This window comes from Nycticebus coucang, chromosome 21 (assembly GCF_027406575.1).
Source record: "Nycticebus coucang isolate mNycCou1 chromosome 21, mNycCou1.pri, whole genome shotgun sequence".
In the NCBI taxonomy this organism is placed as follows: domain Eukaryota; kingdom Metazoa; phylum Chordata; class Mammalia; order Primates; family Lorisidae; genus Nycticebus; species Nycticebus coucang.
In genome coordinates, this window is record NC_069800.1 from 5559909 (window position 1) to 5579632 (window position 19724).

At 42.1% G+C, this 19724-nt stretch overlaps 1 protein-coding gene across 8 annotated transcripts in view; it reads left to right on the forward strand.

Annotated features, from left to right (window-relative positions):
* LOC128574091 (leucine-rich repeat-containing protein 37A2-like) overlaps positions 1 to 16013 on the forward strand; it is a 67670-nt gene extending 51657 nt beyond the window's left edge. For 5 of the 8 annotated variants that reach the window (XM_053574747.1, XM_053574746.1, XM_053574748.1 and 2 more), the window contains 7 exons: positions 2313 to 2431; positions 4272 to 6061; positions 6656 to 6760; positions 9457 to 9515; positions 10797 to 10848; positions 10930 to 11072; positions 11854 to 16013. In XM_053574747.1, coding sequence (XP_053430722.1) covers positions 2313 to 2431; positions 4272 to 6061; positions 6656 to 6760; positions 9457 to 9515; positions 10797 to 10848; positions 10930 to 11072; positions 11854 to 11944 — 2359 coding nt within the window. In that variant the 3' untranslated portion in view covers positions 11945 to 16013. Of the gene's footprint in view, positions 1 to 212; positions 539 to 2312; positions 2432 to 4271; positions 6062 to 6655; positions 6761 to 9456; positions 9516 to 10796; positions 10849 to 10929; positions 11073 to 11853 lie in introns of those variants that run through there. The other 3 variants (XM_053574752.1, XM_053574749.1, XM_053574750.1) reach the window with 3 other exon arrangements.
* The last annotated feature ends 3711 nt before the right edge of the window (positions 16014 to 19724 follow it).

Consider the following 19724-nt stretch of genomic DNA (forward strand, 5'->3'; position numbering starts at 1 on the left):
TTATTTTGTTTCTCCTTGTGTTTCATTTTGGGAAGTTTTAAGTTTTTGAAATAACGATTTTAATGTCCTTGCCTGCTCATTCTATCCATGTAGGTTCTGAGTTGGTTCTTATTGATTGCTTTGTTTCTTTACTATGGGTCATATTTTCTTGCTTCTTTTCATGTTTGGTAATTTTCTATTGGATCTTGGTACATGTTGCCCCATGGATCATGAGATTGTCCTATCTAGCTTATGCTAACAGGCAGTCTTCCTAATCTTGAGCAACATCTAATTATTTTCTGATACTTTTGGGTGGTTCTTTTCCTAGCCTCAAGTAGTTTCCTCATACACGTGCACCAATCAGTACTTTGCTGAACACTCAAGAGCTCCCTCTGTGTGTCTCCTGAGTTCATGTTCTGTGTGCCTCTTTTCTCTCTAGTACTCTGCTTTGAGACTTCTAGCCACCTTGGTTTTCCCAGACTCTCAGCTCCATTTCCTTAATCGAAGAGTCCACCAGTTTCCTTTCCTAGCACCATGACCTGGAAACTCTCTCAAAGAAGTAAGCTAGGGCAGCCACGGGGCTCACTTCATTTATTTCACATCTTACAGAGATCACTGTCCTTCATTGCCTGATGTCCAGTGTCTTTAAAACTGTTGTTTTGTTTCTTTTATCTGGTATTTTGGTTGTTTCTGGCCAGGGGTGCAATGTCCCTGTTATTACATCTTGGCCAGAATCTAATAATAATCTTTAAATCTGTTTTGTTTTGATCCAGGATCCGATCAGAGATCAGGCATTGCTCGTTATGTCTCTGTTTCCTTTAGTCTAAAACATTTGTCTACTTTTTCTTGGTCTTTCATGCATTGAAGAGTCTAACAGGGTTGTTTTGTAAATTCTCCCACAATCCGGATTTGTCTATTTCCTCATGATTAGATTCAGGTAAAACATTTTGAGGAAGAATACTATTAATAAATAGACGATGTGTTCTTCCTACCTCATGACTTCAGATGGCCCATAATGCTAAGTTTGATCACTTGATTACAAAGTGATATCTTCTAGAGCTCTCCATTATGAAGTTATTTTTTCCATTGTTAATTAATATGTGTAAATACATTTAATCTTAGACAAAAGTCCAAGAAGAAACAATAATAAGTAAAAATAATCTCCGGGGTGATGCTTTGAGATCAGTGAAAATCCTGCTTTCAAAACATGTTTTTACCCAACTGTGCATCAGTGAGGCAAGAGAATCGCTTAAGCCCAGAAGTCGGAGGTTGCTGTGATCTGTGATGCCATGGCACTCTACCCAGGGCGACAGCTTGAGGCTCTGTCTTAAAAAACAAACAAACCAACCAACTGTGTATCAGTGATAATCACTATCCAAATCCATTATTATTGTGTTTGCAAAATGACACTTTTCTAATTATATCATTCCTTCTACATAGCTGGCATTATTCTATTAATATTAAAGAAGAGCTGGCCCTCTTTCCCTTTTGTGAATTCATGGATTCTTCTTTATAGTAATTATGTTGTACCTGATTATCATCATTATTATTTTGAAGGCTGAAATTGTCCACATTTGGCCAATGTAATCTTCATTATTCTTCAACCCTATAAAGTGGTTTAAACTAAGCTATCATTTATGCCCACAGTAATTTCTAATATTTACCGCTCCCAACAGTAATTGAGAAAGGAATTCTAGAAGTTTGGGGCCTCCAGACTCTTCTTAGAATTCTGCCTCCTGTGTCCTCTCAACCCAAAGTGAGACAGATTTTCTTCTTCTGTCTTCTATGGGAGAAGATAATTTCTGAATGAAACTACAAATCAGTGTCACCCAATTCTAATTCCTTTTTTAAAAATTTATTATTTTAAGAGATGAGGTCTTGCTATGTTGCCTAGGCTGGTCTCAAAGTTCTGGCCTCAAGCAATCCTCCCACCTTACTCTCCTGAGTGGCTGCAACCACAATGCCCAGCTAATTAAAAAAAAATTTTGTAGGGGCAGGGTCTTGCTATGTTGCCCAGGCTGGTCTCAAACCCTAGCACCAAGCAATCCTCCTGCTTTAGCCTCCCCTGTAGCTGGAATTACAGGTGAAAGCTACCATACCTGGCACCTCTAATCTCTATCACGTTTACTCTAGGCATACCATAACCACTGCCATGTTCACCCATCTCTCTGTCTCCTTTCCTTTGGGCTTTCTGGTTCCTACCCAACAACTGACCAGGCCATATGCCTCAAGAACTCTTTTTGCCTAGCCCTGCTGTAGTTTCAACCTCCCTCTTCTACCAACTGAAGTCATCCCTTTACCATTAATTTAATTCTCTGCGTTTCCATTTATAGGATCTTACCTAGCCATATGGCCTGCTGCCTCTGCCAATTTAAAAATAATATTGAGGTTGTCTGCAAGACAGTGAAGCTACATTGTGATGCATGTATAGGAAACAGCACAGAAGATTGTTGTGAGTTTAAATTGCTTAATGATAAATTGTTTTAATTTTTATTTTGTTTTTTAAGTTTTTAATTTGAGAATTTTTAAGCTAATGATGAAATTGCTTTATTCTTGTTTATTCGTTCAGAGTTAAACTCCCTGTATTTCTGAACTACTCCCTGGCTGAAAGTCAGGTTCTCAATTATTATTACATAATTTAATAATGTAACTGTTCCACATCCATAAAGGACAGAGAGGAAGGAACGGAAGGGGGAGAGTATAACATTAGCGGCCACATACTCTGTACTGTGTCTCTGCTTGGTGTTTTGCCCCCCACCAATAACTTGTCTCTACAGCTCCTCAAAGTTTGTAACTGGTTTTATATCCATTACGTCTCAAGAGCTCTTTGCCTTATAGGACAGGTATAGATCGGGTTTTGGTTCGTTTATTTTTACAAAGAGTATAAGTGATATTTGGAGCCTGAGAGTTTCCAGTTGCATGAGCAGAAATTGCTACCTGGCCCTTCTAAAGAAACAGAGGGCTTTTCCATTCTTAGACTCTCCAACTCTGAACTTGCTCTAAATCTAAAGCATTTATATCCACAGAACAAACACTCGGGTGCTTTTTAAAGTGTTTTTCTCATATTACGTTTATTAGCACTAACTTCATCAAAATGTGACTGCTTTCATGTCCAGACAATTTGAATACAGATCTCTACCCGTGATACTAAAGTTGCGTACTTTCCAAAACAATTTTTCACATATTATATTATATTGTATTCGTCTCTTCTCCCCTGAAAGTAGGCAGAACAAACATTTTTAATCTTGTTTTACAGATGAGGAAAAACAAGATCAGAGGCGTTAAGTGCTATAGCCTATTCTCAGGCCTTCTATCCCCAAATTTGGGTTCTCCATAGCCCATGTTCCTCATTTCTCATGATGCTTACCTACTCCTCTGACCTTTAACCACTACCACAGAAACTTCTAATTCTGGACAGGAACCCAGCTACACGATGGTACACTTGTTTTTCATGCAGTTAGAAGCTTTGGATGGTTCCACAAGTAAAGCTGGGAATTATAGACATGAAACGAAAGCAAAGTGGGCATCTGACAAAAGTTGCTTTTCCCTATCTGCATTTTAGGAAGTCAAGTAATGTTTATCTAAAATTGTTGTTACTCCTTAGATTCATTGAACATGCCACATAAGCATGTAATCTGGAAATTAAAAACCTCTTAACCTCCATCCCAGATCCCAGCCCAAATTGAGGAAAGAACCAGAATCTACCTAGTGTTTTTTCTGTGCAGAACCTCCTATTATCCGGGCTAGGATACATGAGAGCAGGGGCCAAGAAGAGGAACTGGTGGGGAGATGACAAGGCCATGTCCAGATAAGGATGTCTTAGCAATAGGATTGGGGCCTCCACATTAGCATCTCTTCTCTTGGTCCCCTTAGGGAACTGTCTTTCATCAGAGTCATCTACAAGCATGCCCCCTCTGCATCTGAGGCAGGACAGTCTGGGCTGCAGAAGGGCTGGTTCAGCCAGGAGCAGGGAGCAAGGGTCTCCCATCTTGGGCATTTACTGAGTGCTGGGCAAGTGGATTTGAGGGACCAGTGGAATAACCCCAAGTAGAGTAACTGTATGTCACATTATGGAATGTTCTGAGTAGGTAGCCACTTTTCCCAAAGATATTTTTCTCCTTTTATTATTCCATTGTATAGGTTTAAACTGGGGTTTCTTTTTTTCCTCTCTAAGTGGCACTCTTCTGTTTGCTGACTCCTAATTTCTTTGACTGGGTTATATGGCTGTGGATTGGCAAAAAGCTATGCCATCAGCCTTCCATCGTCAAAAGCAGTCTCTTCTTTTTTGACAGTTGAAGAAGCAAGTGTAGGAAATGCGGAGGGAGCGCTCATGAAGGTATTACAGGCTCGGAAGAAGCACACGAGCACCGAGCTGACCATTGAGCCAGAGGTATCCGCAAATAAAAATGGCGTCGGCTTGTCAGGCTTCACGAGTGACCAGATGGACTTCAATGATGAAAGCGATGTCATTAGTGCACTTAATTACATATTGCCTTATTTCTCAGAGGGAAATCTAGAAGATGTAGAATCAACATTATTACCATTCATTAAACTGCTTTTCTCAAATGTGCAGGAAGGAGAGAAGCCCCTAAGTCATATGAAAAACAATACAAAGGCTCAGCCTCTTGAACCTGGACCCAGCAATTCAGCTTACAAAAATAAACTGAGGAAGCTCTATTTCCTGGAAAATTTCTTAGATGCAGAAATTCAAGAAAAAATCGATGAGGTTAAAAAGAAAGAAAAAACTGCCATGCTTATGCAGTCTGGCCTTTTAGGTCCCAAACTTAAACGCCAAATCTTTCCCCAAAAAGTGGCAACTGCTGAATCACAGGAAAATAGCCTGACAGAGAGTGAGAGTGGAGACAGGGGGCTGAAGAAAGTGACGCTATTCCTCAAAGGGCCCAAGCGCCTACGGAGAAAGCTCTTACAGGAGGCAAGAATCAAGAGGAAACAGGGTACCTGGCCGACAGCGAAGAAAGTGGCCGAAGAAAGAACGCTTGGGAAACCAATCCCGAGTGAAATGACACAGTTTGACGTGGTGCAGAGGCCTCGGAAGTTTGTGGGAAGCTCCTTCCACACCGAGCCTTCCTTCACGCAGACGCACAAGGCTGCGGTCTCTTCTTTCTTCAAACAGTATATTGGCATGCCTTCTACTTCTGCCACCTCAAAATCCCTACCTGAGGTTAAAAAACAATCAAAAGACATGAGCGACACCATTTTTGTTTTAGAAGATGCAAATGCTAGAGTTAAAAGTATGGAAGCTGGTAAACCAATTGTACATTCTAGAAGAAAATACCGCTTTCATAAACCTCATTCCCATGTGGCCCACAGAACACCTGCGGCCAAACTAAGTCAAAAGTTTAGAAAAGAAACAGTGTTCCATGGACAGATGCCTGTAAAGCGGCCTCCATTCTCTGCAGTAAGGAGCCTTATAAATTCCCCGTCACATGGGGTTTTTCCACCTTCAGAAGAGCTGAGTCCTCAGGAGAATCCTTTTCCAGAATCACTTGCTCCTTCAGAATCTGTTACAGAAATCACTACTGTATCCCCTCTAGGAAATGGTATTGAAGAAAACAGTTTTATGGAAAACACTGCTATACCTGAAGAAACTATGTCTGAAAGTACAAATGATAAGAATCCTTCCGCTATAGATTCCACTGGGACTGCGTTCTTAATACCGACTGTTAAACAAATCAGTGAAACTCTGTGGGAATACCACAACACGGGCACTGACTTACCCAACATGGAAAAAAGCTTCACTTACCCATTGCTCGCGTCCCCGGGTGATCAATTTGAAATGCAGCTAAACCAGCAGCTCCGATCCCTCATCCCCAACAACGACGTGAGAAGGCTCATTTCTCACGTTATCCGGACTTTGAAAATGGACTGCTCTGAGACCCATGTGCAACTGGCCTGTGCCAAGCTCATCTCTAGAACAGGTCTCCTGATGAAGCTTCTGAGTGAGCAGCAAGAAGTAAAAGTATCCAAGGCAGAATGGGATACGGATCAGTGGAAGAGTGAGAACTACATCAAGGAGAGCACAGAAGCCCAGGCTGAACAGAAAGAGCAGGAGTCAAGTGAGGTAAGGATGACTACGGGAACATGAGACTTGGACTTTTCCATCAGTTCAGGGGTGTCCAGCCTACAGCCTGTGGGCCGCATGATGATTTTGTGAGGACTTTTTTTTCACTTATATGTGGTGTCAGATATCATGAAAAGTATGCACAGACACCCCCTCCTTTTTTTTTTTTTTTTTTTTTTGCTAATCAGCTTTCATTAGTATTTGTGTATTTACTCTGTGGCCTAAGACAACTCTTATTCTTCCCATGTGTGGCAGAGGAAAAAAAGGTTGGATACCCTTGGTTTACAATATACCATGAAAGCATCCATGCAGCAAGGCCCGGGTAGACAAGTCCATATTTTATCTTGGCCATGTAATTTTGGCCATGACAGTGATCTCCCACTTTGCTCATTTAGAGAATGAAGCAGACAGAACACTCAAGATAAAGAAGATGTAGAACAAAATACTTAATAGTAAGATTATGTAACACATTAGATTTGCTTTGTTCTTTAAGAACCTATAAGCTACTTACTTGGGAGGGTGGAGTTTTGAATAGTTAGATCTCATTCTTTCCATCTCTTTGGTGGTTTTTTAATTATTCTTTCCCTTTTTTAGCTCACTAAAGGAGTTCCAGGATATGGCTATAACAACAAACTCATCTTGGCAATATCTGTGACTGTAATAGTGATGATTTTGATTATAATTTTCTGTCTTATTGAGGTAAGGACAATCATTCAGGTTTCCAGAATAACATCCTTGCTAATAGATTCAGTACTCATGAACTGAAAATCAAAGCCACTATCCCACCTACTATTACTTGACATTCCTCTTCAGTCACTACGACTAAGGTATGCATTGTTCTTTACTGTAATATATACCAAGGATTTTTTTAAAGTAACCCCTCTCCCAGGAGATCGCTATAGAACTGAAACCAAGATAACAAACCACTAGATTATTTGGAGAAATTAAGTTTAAGAAAGCCAAAGTTGAAGTGATAGGAAAGTTTTTCCAACCCAAAACTGTCAATAATTTTATGTACTCACCAATCACTCTCATTCTACCACTGATTTCTTTCCTTGTTGCTGAAATGACAAAAGATGTATTATCTCCACCCTCACGGAGCTGTCATTACCCTGGGGAGAAAGGACACAGCAAGAGATAGAGGTGTCATCTTATAGATTCAGGTAGCATCCTCCTTCTCCACTGTGCAAGGCATTGTCTACACAGGTTCAGTTAAAGCACCTCAGCTAAACCTTGCACCTGGCTATTCCAAAGTGTGTCATATTTACAGTGGCCTGTTCCTGGCGCTTGCCTGTGTTTACCTTTTGTTCAATAGGCCATTTCATAATGGCCTATTACTTTACCCAACATGTAGGTGCTAGCATATTAAAAGAATGGTTTAATAAGCTGACAATCATGATTTTACCCCACCATCCAACCTAATTTACCTTATTTGATTTACTTTTTCTATTGTGGCAACCCTCTGTTCTAGCCAAAGCAGCCCACACCATATCCCAGTCACATCATGCGTATCCCTGCTTTCATCTGTGCCTTTACCCATCCAGAATTCTCTTACTAAACTCTGCCCATGGAAATCCTGTGACTCTGTTCAAATTCAAGTTCGTCTTTCTTTCTGATGCCTTCTCTGAATACTCCAGCCTGCCTGGGCCTAGTCTCTCTGTGAGGTTTGTCACCATTTCTTGGAGGATATGGTGAAGCATTTTCCCTCCCCTGAGAACTTAAAAATGTGGCAAACCATTTTCTTAAAGATGCTATCCAAGAAAGAACCCCAAGATCAGGACAGAATGAAGCAGAGGAGAGCTGTGTGGACCAAGTGGCTCCTGGTCTATCAGATGGGAGCAGAACCTGGCTGATATACGGATTAAGTGGCCCTTATCTGGATGCTCAGGATCAGAAGTGTTTCAGATATCAGATTTTTTTTCAAATTTTGGAATATTTGTATTATACTTAACCAGCTGAGCATCCCTAATCTGAACATCTAAAATCCAAAATGCTCCAGTGAGCATTTCCTTTGAGTGTCATGGTGGTGATCAGAAAGTTTCAGATCTTGGAGCATTTTGGATTTCAGGTTTTCAGATTAGGGATAATCAACCTGTTAATACAGGGACTTTGGCATCCTTGGATTTGGGTATGCTAGGCTGAGGGGAGTGGATCCTGGAATGAGTTGCCTGCAGATACCAAGGAAAGAGCCAAAGAACCATTAAACAGGATAGAATTTCTGTCTTCAGACCAGGTGTGATGGCTCATGCTTATAATCCTAAGGATTATAAGGGAGGATTATAATTGCTTGAGCTCAGGAGTTGGAGACCAGCCTGAGTGAAAGCGAGATCTCGTCTCTACTAAAAGAAAAATTAGCCAGGGGTCATGGTGTGCACCTCAAGTTCCAGGTATTCTAGAGCAATGATTTTCAACACGTGTGTCATGGCAGGATCTTAGGTATGCCGTGAAAAACTTTTTAAAGGGCGTTATTAAATTATGTTCAAAAGAAGCTCAAAGCACAGTAAGTATATTCTCTTTTTACTCTTTTATTTGATCACCATAATTTAAGTGTGCTGCCAAAGTTTAACTGTAGGTTCGAGTGTGCTGTGAAAAGGTTGAAAAACACTGCTCTAGAGGCTAAGACAAGAGGATAGGTTGAGCCCAGGAATTTGATGTTGCAATGAGCTATAGTGATGGCACTGTACTCTAGCCAGGGCAACGGAGTGAGACTGTCTCAGAAAAATAATTTATGTCTTCAGAAAATATATCTTTTAGCCAGACATGGTGGTGCATACCTGTAGTTCCAGCTACTAGGAACTAGTAGCTGAGGCAGGAGATGCTGCCTTGAGCATCTGAGATGCTGAGGCAGGAGGCTTACTTGAGCCCAAGAATTTGAGGCTACAGTGAGCTATGATCATACCAGTATACTCTACCCCAGGTGACAGAGTGAAACCCTATCTCTAATAAAAAATTATAGATAGCTGGCTCGGCACCTGTAGCTCAAGCGGCTAGGGCACAAGCCACATACAGGAGAGCTGCGGGGTGGGGGTGGGGGTGGCTGGGAGGGGGTTCGAATCCAGCCCAGGCTCGCCAAGCAACAATGACAACTATAACCAAAAAATAGCCAAGCATTGTGGTGGGCACCTGTAGTCCCAGCTACTTGGGAGGCTGAGGCAAGAGTTTGAGGTTGCCACAAAACTTAAGCCGAAGAGTTTGAGGATGCTGTGAGCTGTGACACCACAGTACTCTACCCAGGTGACACCTTTTGTTTTGTCTCAAAAAAAAAAAAAAAGGAAAGGAAAGATAGATAAATAGAAGTTATCTCACTGGGTAGGTAAGACTTGAAAGGAATGAATAAAGATTTGGAGATACTGGTCATTATGATGGATAATCATGATTGTTTTCTTCCAAAACAGATTTATTCTCATAGAAGAGCAGCAAGGACAGATGTAGAATCAGGCTCAGTCCCAAGGAGGTAAATACTGGTCTGGCGATTTAAATTAGAATTTTAGAACTAGAGAACTTAGAACTCATCTCTTTCAATCCTTCCGTTTTATAGTGAGGAAACTGCCAGAGGCAGGAAGAATACTTACCTGCCTTAGTGCTTTGCCTGGATCCAGCAAAATTAGCTCCCCAGACAAAGCTGAGTTGGACAGGAGTGGCAAGGACGAATCTGCTGCCACCAGTCCTTCAAGGGAAGGCAGGGGCGGGGGTTGTAGTTGTGCCTGTTCCTTCCGGTGGCGGGCATCGGGCCAGGCCAGAGGCCTTTTTGGAGGCTCTGGGGAAGGGGCAAGGGAGCTAGTCTCCTTCAAGGCTCCTTCAAGAATATATGAATCCTTCCTCCAGAGTGGCAGGAAAACCTACCTTCTCATTCTACTTGCTTTGGGGTCTCCATTCTCTATTTATCCAAACGTCAGAGAATTTTAACTAGAAGAGACCTTAAATAATACTTTGCCTCTTCCTTTTATAATAAGAAAACGGAGACAGAGAAAAGGAAATTACCTTCCTCCATGGTCCCAGTGCTAGTGTCAGAAAGAGGGTGGTCCCTTTCCAGCTGGGGACTTCTCCATTGATTATTCTCTACTTGGGCTGTGAGTCACATTTTATATCACAATTCAATACGCACATGCTGTGTAGACATGAGTAGATGTGGAAACAGTCTGATTTTTTGTCTATTCTGCTCATATTCAAAAAGGATATTTTGTCCTTTAAACTGATTTTACAACTACTGCAGTATGAAATAGCCTGCAGTATGAAAATAATTTTTCTAGCTGGACCCAGGCATTTGCTTGACGGGACTCGCCTGATAGGATAAAGCTTCTAGGAGAATAGAAGCACTTTATCCTTCACCCACCAGCAAAGGCTATCTGTGGTACTAGGTTTGAAAGGGACTGATGTAAAATGCTTCTGGAGAGTGAAGTACTTCTGGCCTGTGTGTTTGTACACTTTGTTCACTGTACAAGGGAACTTGGCCAATGGGGTAAGTGGGGCTGAAAATCCTCCCTGTACCTCCCACCAAGCCTTGCACAAAGGTCCCCCCAGTGACATTACGGGGCCCTCTTAAACAGACGTGGAGAGCTTCTGGAAGTCTCTCCATGAAATGATTTTCAGGATTCCAGGTCCATAATGATGTTGCCCACTGTGATTATGGACCGAACCACAGATTTAGTCCCAATAAAACGAGAGGTGTACATCGTGGGAGACCTGGGAAATGGCAGGAATCACTAATTGTCTCGTGTGTGTGTTTTTTCCCAAGGGGCTTTTTTGACTTTCTGCATAGGAGATGCTCATCGCAGAGTGAAAGCCAGGTACATTTGAGGAAGATTCAGTGCTGTGGCCAGAGAAAACAGGAGAAATGCAGAATTAATACCTGCCTTTCTCTTTTCTAGGAGGGCTTTTTCTGGTTAAGGTGTCCACTTTGGCTTAGGGATATGTACAGACCTCTCAATGCCACACGCAAGAAAAACATGGCCCAGAAGCTTCACGACAAGGAGTCTTCTGATGAGGAAGAGATTTACAAGAGGGATGCAGGGTAAATGACTGGGAACAATTTAAAATCTCATCTACAATGGCCGGGCACGGTGGCTCACGCCTGTAATCCTAGCCCTCTGGGAAGTTGAGGCAGCACGATTGCTTGAGCTCAGAGTTCAAAGCCATCCTGAGCTCTACTAAAAATAGAAAAATTAACCGAGTGTTGTGGCAGGTGCCTGTAGTCCAAGCTATTTGGGAGGCTGAGGCAGAAGAATCATTTGGACCCCATAGTTTGAGGTTACTATGAGCTGCTCACAACATCTAGCCAGGCCAGACTCCATCTCAACAAAAAATCTTATCTAAAATGAGGGGATAATGAGAAGTTTAATTGCTCCTATTTTTTCTATTTTTTATTTTTATTAAACCATAGCTGTGTACATTAGTATGATCGTGGGGCACCATACACTTGGTTCATAGATCGTTTGACACATTTTCTTTTTTTTTTTTTTTTTTTTTTTTATAATTTGGCCGGGGCTGGGTTTGAACCCGCAACCTCCGGCATATGGGACCAGCGCCCTACCCGCTGAGCCACAGGCGCCGCCCGTTTGACACATTTTCATCACATTAGTTAACATAGCTTTTGTAGCATTTTCTTAGTTATTTTGCTAAGACCTTTACATTCCACATTTACTAGGATTCACATATACCCTTGTAAGATGCACCGCAGGTGTAATCCCATTAATGCCCCTCCCTCCCCTCCCTTTCCCTTTCACATGAAAGCTATAACCCAGTTAATTGCTCCTTTTAAGAGTAAAAGCCTTGCCATTGTCTTCCTATTCCAGGGAGCGCATATCAACAGCAACACCTGTGGATTCGGCTGCTGAAGGTGGTGAGGAAAGTGAGACCGCGCCAGAAGGGGAGGACGAAGAGTGATCCAGCCTGCCTAAGGCCACCTGCAAACTGTACTTTCTAATGTTGGCATCTCGGCATTGCTTGTAAGATACTTATTATTCACACACAAAAAATGTATACAGTCTATTGTCAATTCCAGCCAGCTGGTAAGAAACTTAAATGTTAATAGTTAAATATTTATACACGCAAAACAAGGGCCAGAGTAAAGAAAAGCAGGACTGAAGCCAGAGACTGTCAAGCTGGCCAACACCTCCACAAGCGGCATTGTGGGCAGAGGACGCACGGGGGCTCCCCCACCTCATTTCCCAGTCTAGTCAGTCTCCGGGAAGCTGAAAATACATCATCCTGGAGAGAGGGAGCCAATTTCTAAATCAAATACAGTTGTTCTGGGGCTCTCTCCCCTTGTCCATTAAGAACCAGTCCTTTACAACATACTTGACCTCTTGCCCTGAGGGGACCTTCCACCTGCTGCCACCTCTCAGAGGGTGGGTGGGGTTGCCAGAAATGTTTGGATCACTAAGCCGACCTGCACTGTTGCATCAAGTCCTCTGTTTTCTCCCATGCTCCCAAATTCATGCGTGAATGTGTGTCCTTTACCCTTTAAATCTGGTGGAAAATTCAAAAATTTTTTTTTGTTGGTTTTTTCTTTTTAAAAATCTCAACCCTTGGATAGCTACTAGGCCAATTCACTGTCCCTCAGATGGTTGGAGGGCCAGACTATAGTTTAAAAAAAAAAAAAAAAAACTTAACAAATTCCTATGCACACTGCACATACCTTATTTTGAAGTACAAAAACAAAACGGGGACAAATACAATCACACCGCTTCTTGTGGCCCGCGGGCCGCAATTTGAGGATGCCTGGTCTAGGGAGATAGAGAAGTAGAACCCATGCTTGCCAGTGAAGAGTCAACAATGACAATAATACTGGGGATGATGGCTGCTACGGTTTATTAGGCACCAGCTTGGGCCAGCATAATACGAAGCTCTTTAGTTACACTGTTAAGTCACAAGGACCAAAACGCCACATGCCAGCTCAAACTCTGCAAGGGCGTGGGGTGTTATGAGTGTTGGACATAAACAGGAAGCTAACAGTAAACCAAGACTAGAGATCTTGTACTGCTGGGCCTCCCAGACTCTGGGCCAGGATTCCAGGCAAATCCAGGTTCCTATTTTGTCACAATTACATTATTTCCAATTGGGTACACAAAGTGAGACTTACGTAAAACACTATCTCAACTTTGTACAATACTTGTTAACCTCAAATGCTACCGTACTGTACTTCTATTTTTTGTTTTAGAGATAGAGTCTCACTTTGTCACCCTTGGTAGAGTACCATGGCATCACAGCTCACAGCAACCTCCAGGTCTTGGGCTTAGGCGATTCTCTGGCCTCAGCCTGCCGAGTAGCTGGGACTATAGGCACCCGCCACAATGCCCGGCTGTTTTTTGCAGTTTGGCTGGGGCCGGGTTCAAACCCTCCACCCTCGGTATATGGGGCTGGCGCACCCCCTACTGTACTTCTAAATTAAAACTCCCCAAAGTGAGATTCTACTTTGCCCAGCTCTTCAGTGAGACCTGAGAGGTAGAGAGAGGGGGACACAAGGCCAACAGCTACTAAATGAATGAAAATCCTCACTGATTCCTATGAAAACTGTCAGAGAAATGAGAAATTTTATAACAGATGAAGAAATGAGGCAATATATGATTAGAGCAAAAATAATACGGAAAAGAAATGTAGCGGTTCGGAAGAAAGAAGGTTACATGGCCTAGGGAAAATCCTTGAAGAAAATGGAATTTTGCTGGAGGATCCGTCTTTAGGTAGTTCACTCACTCACACACTGTAGGTAGTTCACTCACTCACACACTGGTGAGTTCTCGGAGGCTTCAGTTCCTCCAACGGGCCTGTGCACACGCTATTTGATTGAAGGTTCTCATGACTTGATGGTGGGCCTCCTCCAGAGTGAGTGGTCTAAGAGACAGAGACAGAGCCAGGCAGAAGTTAACCTTTTCATGACCTAGCCTCAGAAGACCTCTGCCACATAACATGAATAGAGGTCAGTCCCTAAATGCGGCCCACATTCAAGGGGAGGGAATTTAGACTTCACCTTTCGGAGAAAGAAGAATCAAAGAGCTTGTGGACTATATTAAAACTACTTGCATATACAAAAAAGCAAAAAAAAAAAAAAAGAATGGAAGAGAAAGTATCCAATGTACTCAGCCCTACTATGAAACTAATTTATGGCTTTCACATGAAAGCTATAACCCAGTTATAACCTAAGAATGGGGGAAAGGGAGGGGAGGGAGGGGGAGGTGGGTGGAGGGAGGATGACTGGTGGGATTACACCTGCGGTGCATCTTATAAGGGTATATGTGAAATTTAGTAAATGTAGAATGAAATTGTCTTAACACAATAACTAAGAAAATGCCAGGAAGGCTATGTTAATCAGTGTGATGAAAATGTGTCAAATGGTGTATAAAACCAGTGTATGGTGCCCCATGATCGCAATAATGTACACAACTATGATTTAATAAAAAAAAAAAAAATAGAGTAGATGGATGTGGCTGTTTGACAAGCATGGAGGCAGCTTCTTCTGCCCCACCCTCCTTCATGGACCAAGGAAGGAAGAGAAGAGCAGCGAGAACAAGTCTTTGGCTCTCCAGGTAAAGGTATATGAAAGCAATAAGAAATAATCAATCTCCAAAGATGAAATAGTAAAATACATGCTACATAGGATTAAAGAATGGAGTCCATCTGTCACTGGGCTTTAGCCCATTTTGCAGCTTACCAAGTCCCACCACCCTCCTGACACCCGCCCAGCCTCTGTCACCCTCCACACACCCACATGTGCTACTGCTGCATTTATCACGATGGAAGTAGGAGTCATGAGTGTTCTTGAGTTAGGATCAGGGTTGATAGTGTAAATGTTCCACTTATTAGGAGGATGGATAGTAGGATGACGGCCAGGGTTACTTCATATGAGATAGTTTGTGCTACTGCTCGTTGTGCTCCAATTAGTGCGTATTTTAAGTTTGATGCTCATCCCGATCACAGGATTGAGTATACAGCTAGGCTGGATGTGGCTAGGATAAATAGTACGCCCAGGTTGATGTTGATCAGGGGGTATGGGATTGGTAGTGGGGTTCATATGATAAGGGCAATGGATAAAGCTAGGGTTGGGGCAATTACATATAGTAGGGATGAGGATGTTAGGGGTTGTAGGGGTTCTTTGATAAATAGTTTTATTGCGTCGGCAGATGGTTGGAGGAGGCTGTTTGGGGCAACAACGTTGGGTCCTTTACGAAGTTGTATGTAGCCCAAGATATTTCATGCAGGGTGTTGTCTTTTCTTTTTCTTTTTTTTTTTTTTTTTTTTTTTGTAGAGACAAAGTCTCACTTTATGGCCCTTGGTAGAGTGCCGTGGCTTCACACAGCTCACAGCAACCTCCAACTCCTGGGCTTAAGGGATTCTCTTGCCTCAACCTAACAAGTAGCTGGGACTACAGGCGCCGCCACAACGCCCGGCTATGGGTGTTGTCTTTTCAATTGTGGATATTATACTGGGATTGATCCATGTCTGTACTGTTTATGCATTCATACCTTCTTGCTATAAATAAAAGTTACTGTTTCCCTGTAACTTAGAAAATTACATAATCTGATATCCTAATGTTAGTTTAATTCATAACTTCCCAAACAAACTAAGTTTATCTTACAGAAGTAGAAAACTATTTAAAAATTGATCTGGGGTCAGGCACACTGGCTCACACCTATAATCCTAGCACTTTGGGAGGCTGAGGTGGGTGGACTGTTTGAGCTTGTGAGTTTGAGAACTGACTGAGCAAGAGCAAGAACCCTCTCTACTAAAAATAGAAAAACTAACTAGCTAGCCATGGTGGTAGAAGCCTATAGTCCAAGCTACTCTGGAAGCTGAGGCAAGAGGATCACTTGAGCCCGAGAGTTGAAGTTGCTATAAGCTATGACACCACAGCACTCTACCCAAGGTGAATACAATGAGACTCTGTCTCCAAAAAATTATTGTTATTATTATTATAAAATAAAAATTAATCTGGGAGCTTAAACATATTAACAGTAAAAGAAATATAAGCCTGAGACTAAAAGGGTATGAATATGATTTTAGTTAATATTTATAATATAATTTAATTTCTTATTTATTTATGCTTGTGATTTATAAAGTGCCCCATAATTGTCTGTGGTTACTTTGAAGAAAATGTTTACTAAGTGGAAAAGCTCATAAACATGAATAAAAAGTAATTTCCAATAATAGTTTTTGGTGTTCTTGGTTTAACTGGCCCGTTGTGGGCTATGCTAGAGAAATAAGATGCTTGGAGAGATGTTGCTCAATGTGAAGACGTGGGTCCATTACTAAGGTGACAAAAAGTCATATTTGTGATGCCCATATCCAGCAAAATCCCTACTCCGTGTAACCAGAGATTCACCCACAGTGCAGGTGGAGGCACAGTGCTGGCTGAATTCCCTTTATCGAACTCAGTGTCCAGAATCCAAGTTCTAAAGCCAGTTGGATCTGTCCTCACTGGAAAGCAGATTCTTTGCAAACTCCCAGATCTGCATCCTCATAATGGCTGACAGAGTGAACCTAGGGGAGCCCAGGACACAAATTCGGAAGCTGAATTTCTCAGCGTAGCCTTTCAGATCCTGTTTGATACACCCATAGTGGTCACTCCAAAGGTCATCAGAAATGATGAGGACCTCATTAGCTTTGTCAACATCCAAGGTCCTATCTGCTGTGGAAGAAAAATGAGTGGCTCAGCAAACGGGCAGACTGAAGATGAACTCTTCATTTTGCAAAGGCTCCAGCATCTCATTCACTTAAACTTCATTAATTCTTTCCTCCTAAATCAGAAATCTTCCTAGTGAATCTTTCCTGAACTCCTGACTAGGGCCATTATCCTACCAGAAAGATTTTGTACATTTGTCTCCTTTATAGCAAGGCTTTCTGTTTATAGCAAATGACATTATCTAAAGTTTTTTTTTTTTTTTTCTTTAACATGTAAGATCCATAGGGCAGGGACTATGGACATTGTTTGCTTTCCAATTTAATATATATGATGGCTCAGATATACATCCTATCAAAATATAAACATTCCATATGTACTTTGAAGAAAACAAAATTTTATTTATTGCAGAATAATATAGAAATTTAACACTTGTTTCCTTGCATTTCCATCTCATCCTGCTGGCTAGACAATTGCACGCAAAGCTTCCTTTTACTAGGGTGATAACAAAATGAAGAGTTCTAAGATGAGCTGGGCTACCATTGCACAAGTCCTGATAGACAGAGTCCCTTGGGCATGAGTTGAGATATCTTTGGATTTTGGCAGCACTGAGATCCAGAACTTACACGTAGTACTGTTTAGAGTTGAGGGGAACTTGGGAACCAGTGACTTTTTGGGTTGCCAACATTTCCAGTAATTCTTAGTTATTGGGATAACAGCACAGAGCTGCTTGTTCTGATGAGGCCAAGTGGATGGATGCAATGGTAACCACAGAAATAAACCCTTTGGACCAAGTACCAATTACTTCCCCAGGATTCCTTTTCAATTAGCACCTTGGAATGTTCTGAGTCTGTCCTGGCCCATACAAGGGTTGCAAAGGACCAAAAATGTTTGGGACATGTTTTATCACCCCAAATGAAAGTGTGCTCACTTAGAAAGTATAGTATTTTGTTTTCCTCGTGACTGATTCTGTGTACTATCATACAAGCTAAAGTATATCTCATCATAAGCAAACCCAGCACAGCCACCATTGATTCTATGAGGCATCCTATAGTAGACACTGGGAAAAGACGGAGCAGGAGGACTTGGCACATTCAGCGGAGTCTGGATCCAGGACTCTGGCAGGTGGGGCCTGTCTCCCTACATTTAGCACAATGGCGATACAGTTGCATTCTAGCAATTCACTGTGTACCTTTTGAAAATCAGGTCATAAGTATGGGGTAGAGTTCAGTTGTGACATTGAATCAGGCACTTATATACTTTAGAGCTTGGCACACGATAGGGTGTTCAGGGCCAGAATCTACAACCAACCTCAGTCTATAGGATCAACAGTCACATGCACTTTTACCAGCCTTTGCTTGGTTCTCAGGATGGACTCTGGGTTAAAATCCACCCAGGCGCCTTTACACGTTCAGGGCCTTGCAGCCAGAGAGAACCCCAGATGCAGCTGGTGTAGGTCTTGCTACCCAGCAGGTATTCAGGAAGCAGCTACAGCAGCACCACCTGGGTACCTGGGTCAGAAACCCAGATGCTCAGGCCAGCCCAGTGCTGTGGAATCAGAATCTTCATTTTCAAAAGAGCCAGGGTCATCTAACAAACACCAGGCCTGGAAAGCCATAGGGCAGTGCTCCCATTACAGAGACATGATGCCACCACAAGTGTAATTTTAGTTCCTAGTAGCCATATTATCAAACATAAAGAGAAACCAACGAACTAATTTTAATGTTTCATTTGACCCAATGCATTAAAAATATTACCATTTTCCTACCTGGCTATAGCCACATTTCAAGTGCTAACTAGCCACAGTGGCTATCATTTTGGACAGCACAGATATAGGGCAGGACCTAAATATTATAGTTCCTTCCAAATATCCAGGTGGTTCTAATCTATACTCAGGGCAGAGAACTAGTGTTGCTTGGAGAGTGTTAGGTGCCAGGAATCAGCTAACTCCTATATTTAATGGAGAGCCTTTTGTACTTTGCGTTTTCTGGGGACTTCATGGGGAGGGCTGGGTAGGACAGAGCCTCACTTTGAACTTCAGCATCCTTGGCTTCAAGTGGTTTTCTATATCAAGGAAGTGAAGTCCCCCTGAGACTATTCTGCACCTGGTCATTGACATGAAGGATCTAGTCCTGCCTACGGCTCTGGAGTAGAGGGCCTGGTGGCCCTACGTGCACACTCTGTGCCTGGCACTGACTTGGCCTCAGTCAGCACTTGCCATATCAATTACTCCAGTCTTGAAACCTCACTCTTTTACATTTACCTCTCATACAAAGTTGAGATGTAAAAAAAGAAATGATTGGCCTCATTTCCATGAGAGTCTTCTCTGTCCTCCAGCTGCTTCTGAAGGTAGCTCAGATGTGGAGATCCACCTGCCAGGGGCTTTTACACAGACGGTCCCTCCTACCGTATTATCACCTTGCCTCTCTAATTCAATCACAGCCTCATTGAAATCTGCCATAAATGAGTTTTTGCTGAAGAGGCATAGAAGTACTATGTGCAAAATAGAGCAAATTATCCCGAAGCTGTTGTATTTTTATTAACATACAAAGACACCCCTTCTTCTAGATTAGCTCTTGAATATCATGTCTGTATATGACAGTGGTTCTCAACCTTCCTGATGCCTCCTTATGCCACAACCCTTTAATACAGTTCCTCATGTTGTGCTGACCCCCCAACCATAAAATTATTTTCATTGCTACTTCATAACTGTAATTTTGCTACTGCCATGAATCATAATGTAAAGATCTGATATGCAGGATGTATTTTCACTGTTACAAGGGGTTGTTGCGACCCACAGGTTGAATTGCTGGTATATGAGAAGATTTGAAATTTGGAAAGTAACTTTTAAAACAAAATGTTTGGTCTCCTTATTACTGTTTATGCAATGAGTGGAGTTGGTTTCAAATACTTTTTGCTCACAAAGTAAAACCACCTCATATTTTGATTTCAGCAACTGAGGAAACCTGATTTGTCCTTTTTAAAAATCACCTTCACGAATCGGTGGGATCACACCTGTGGTGCATATTACAGGGGTATTTGCGAAACTTG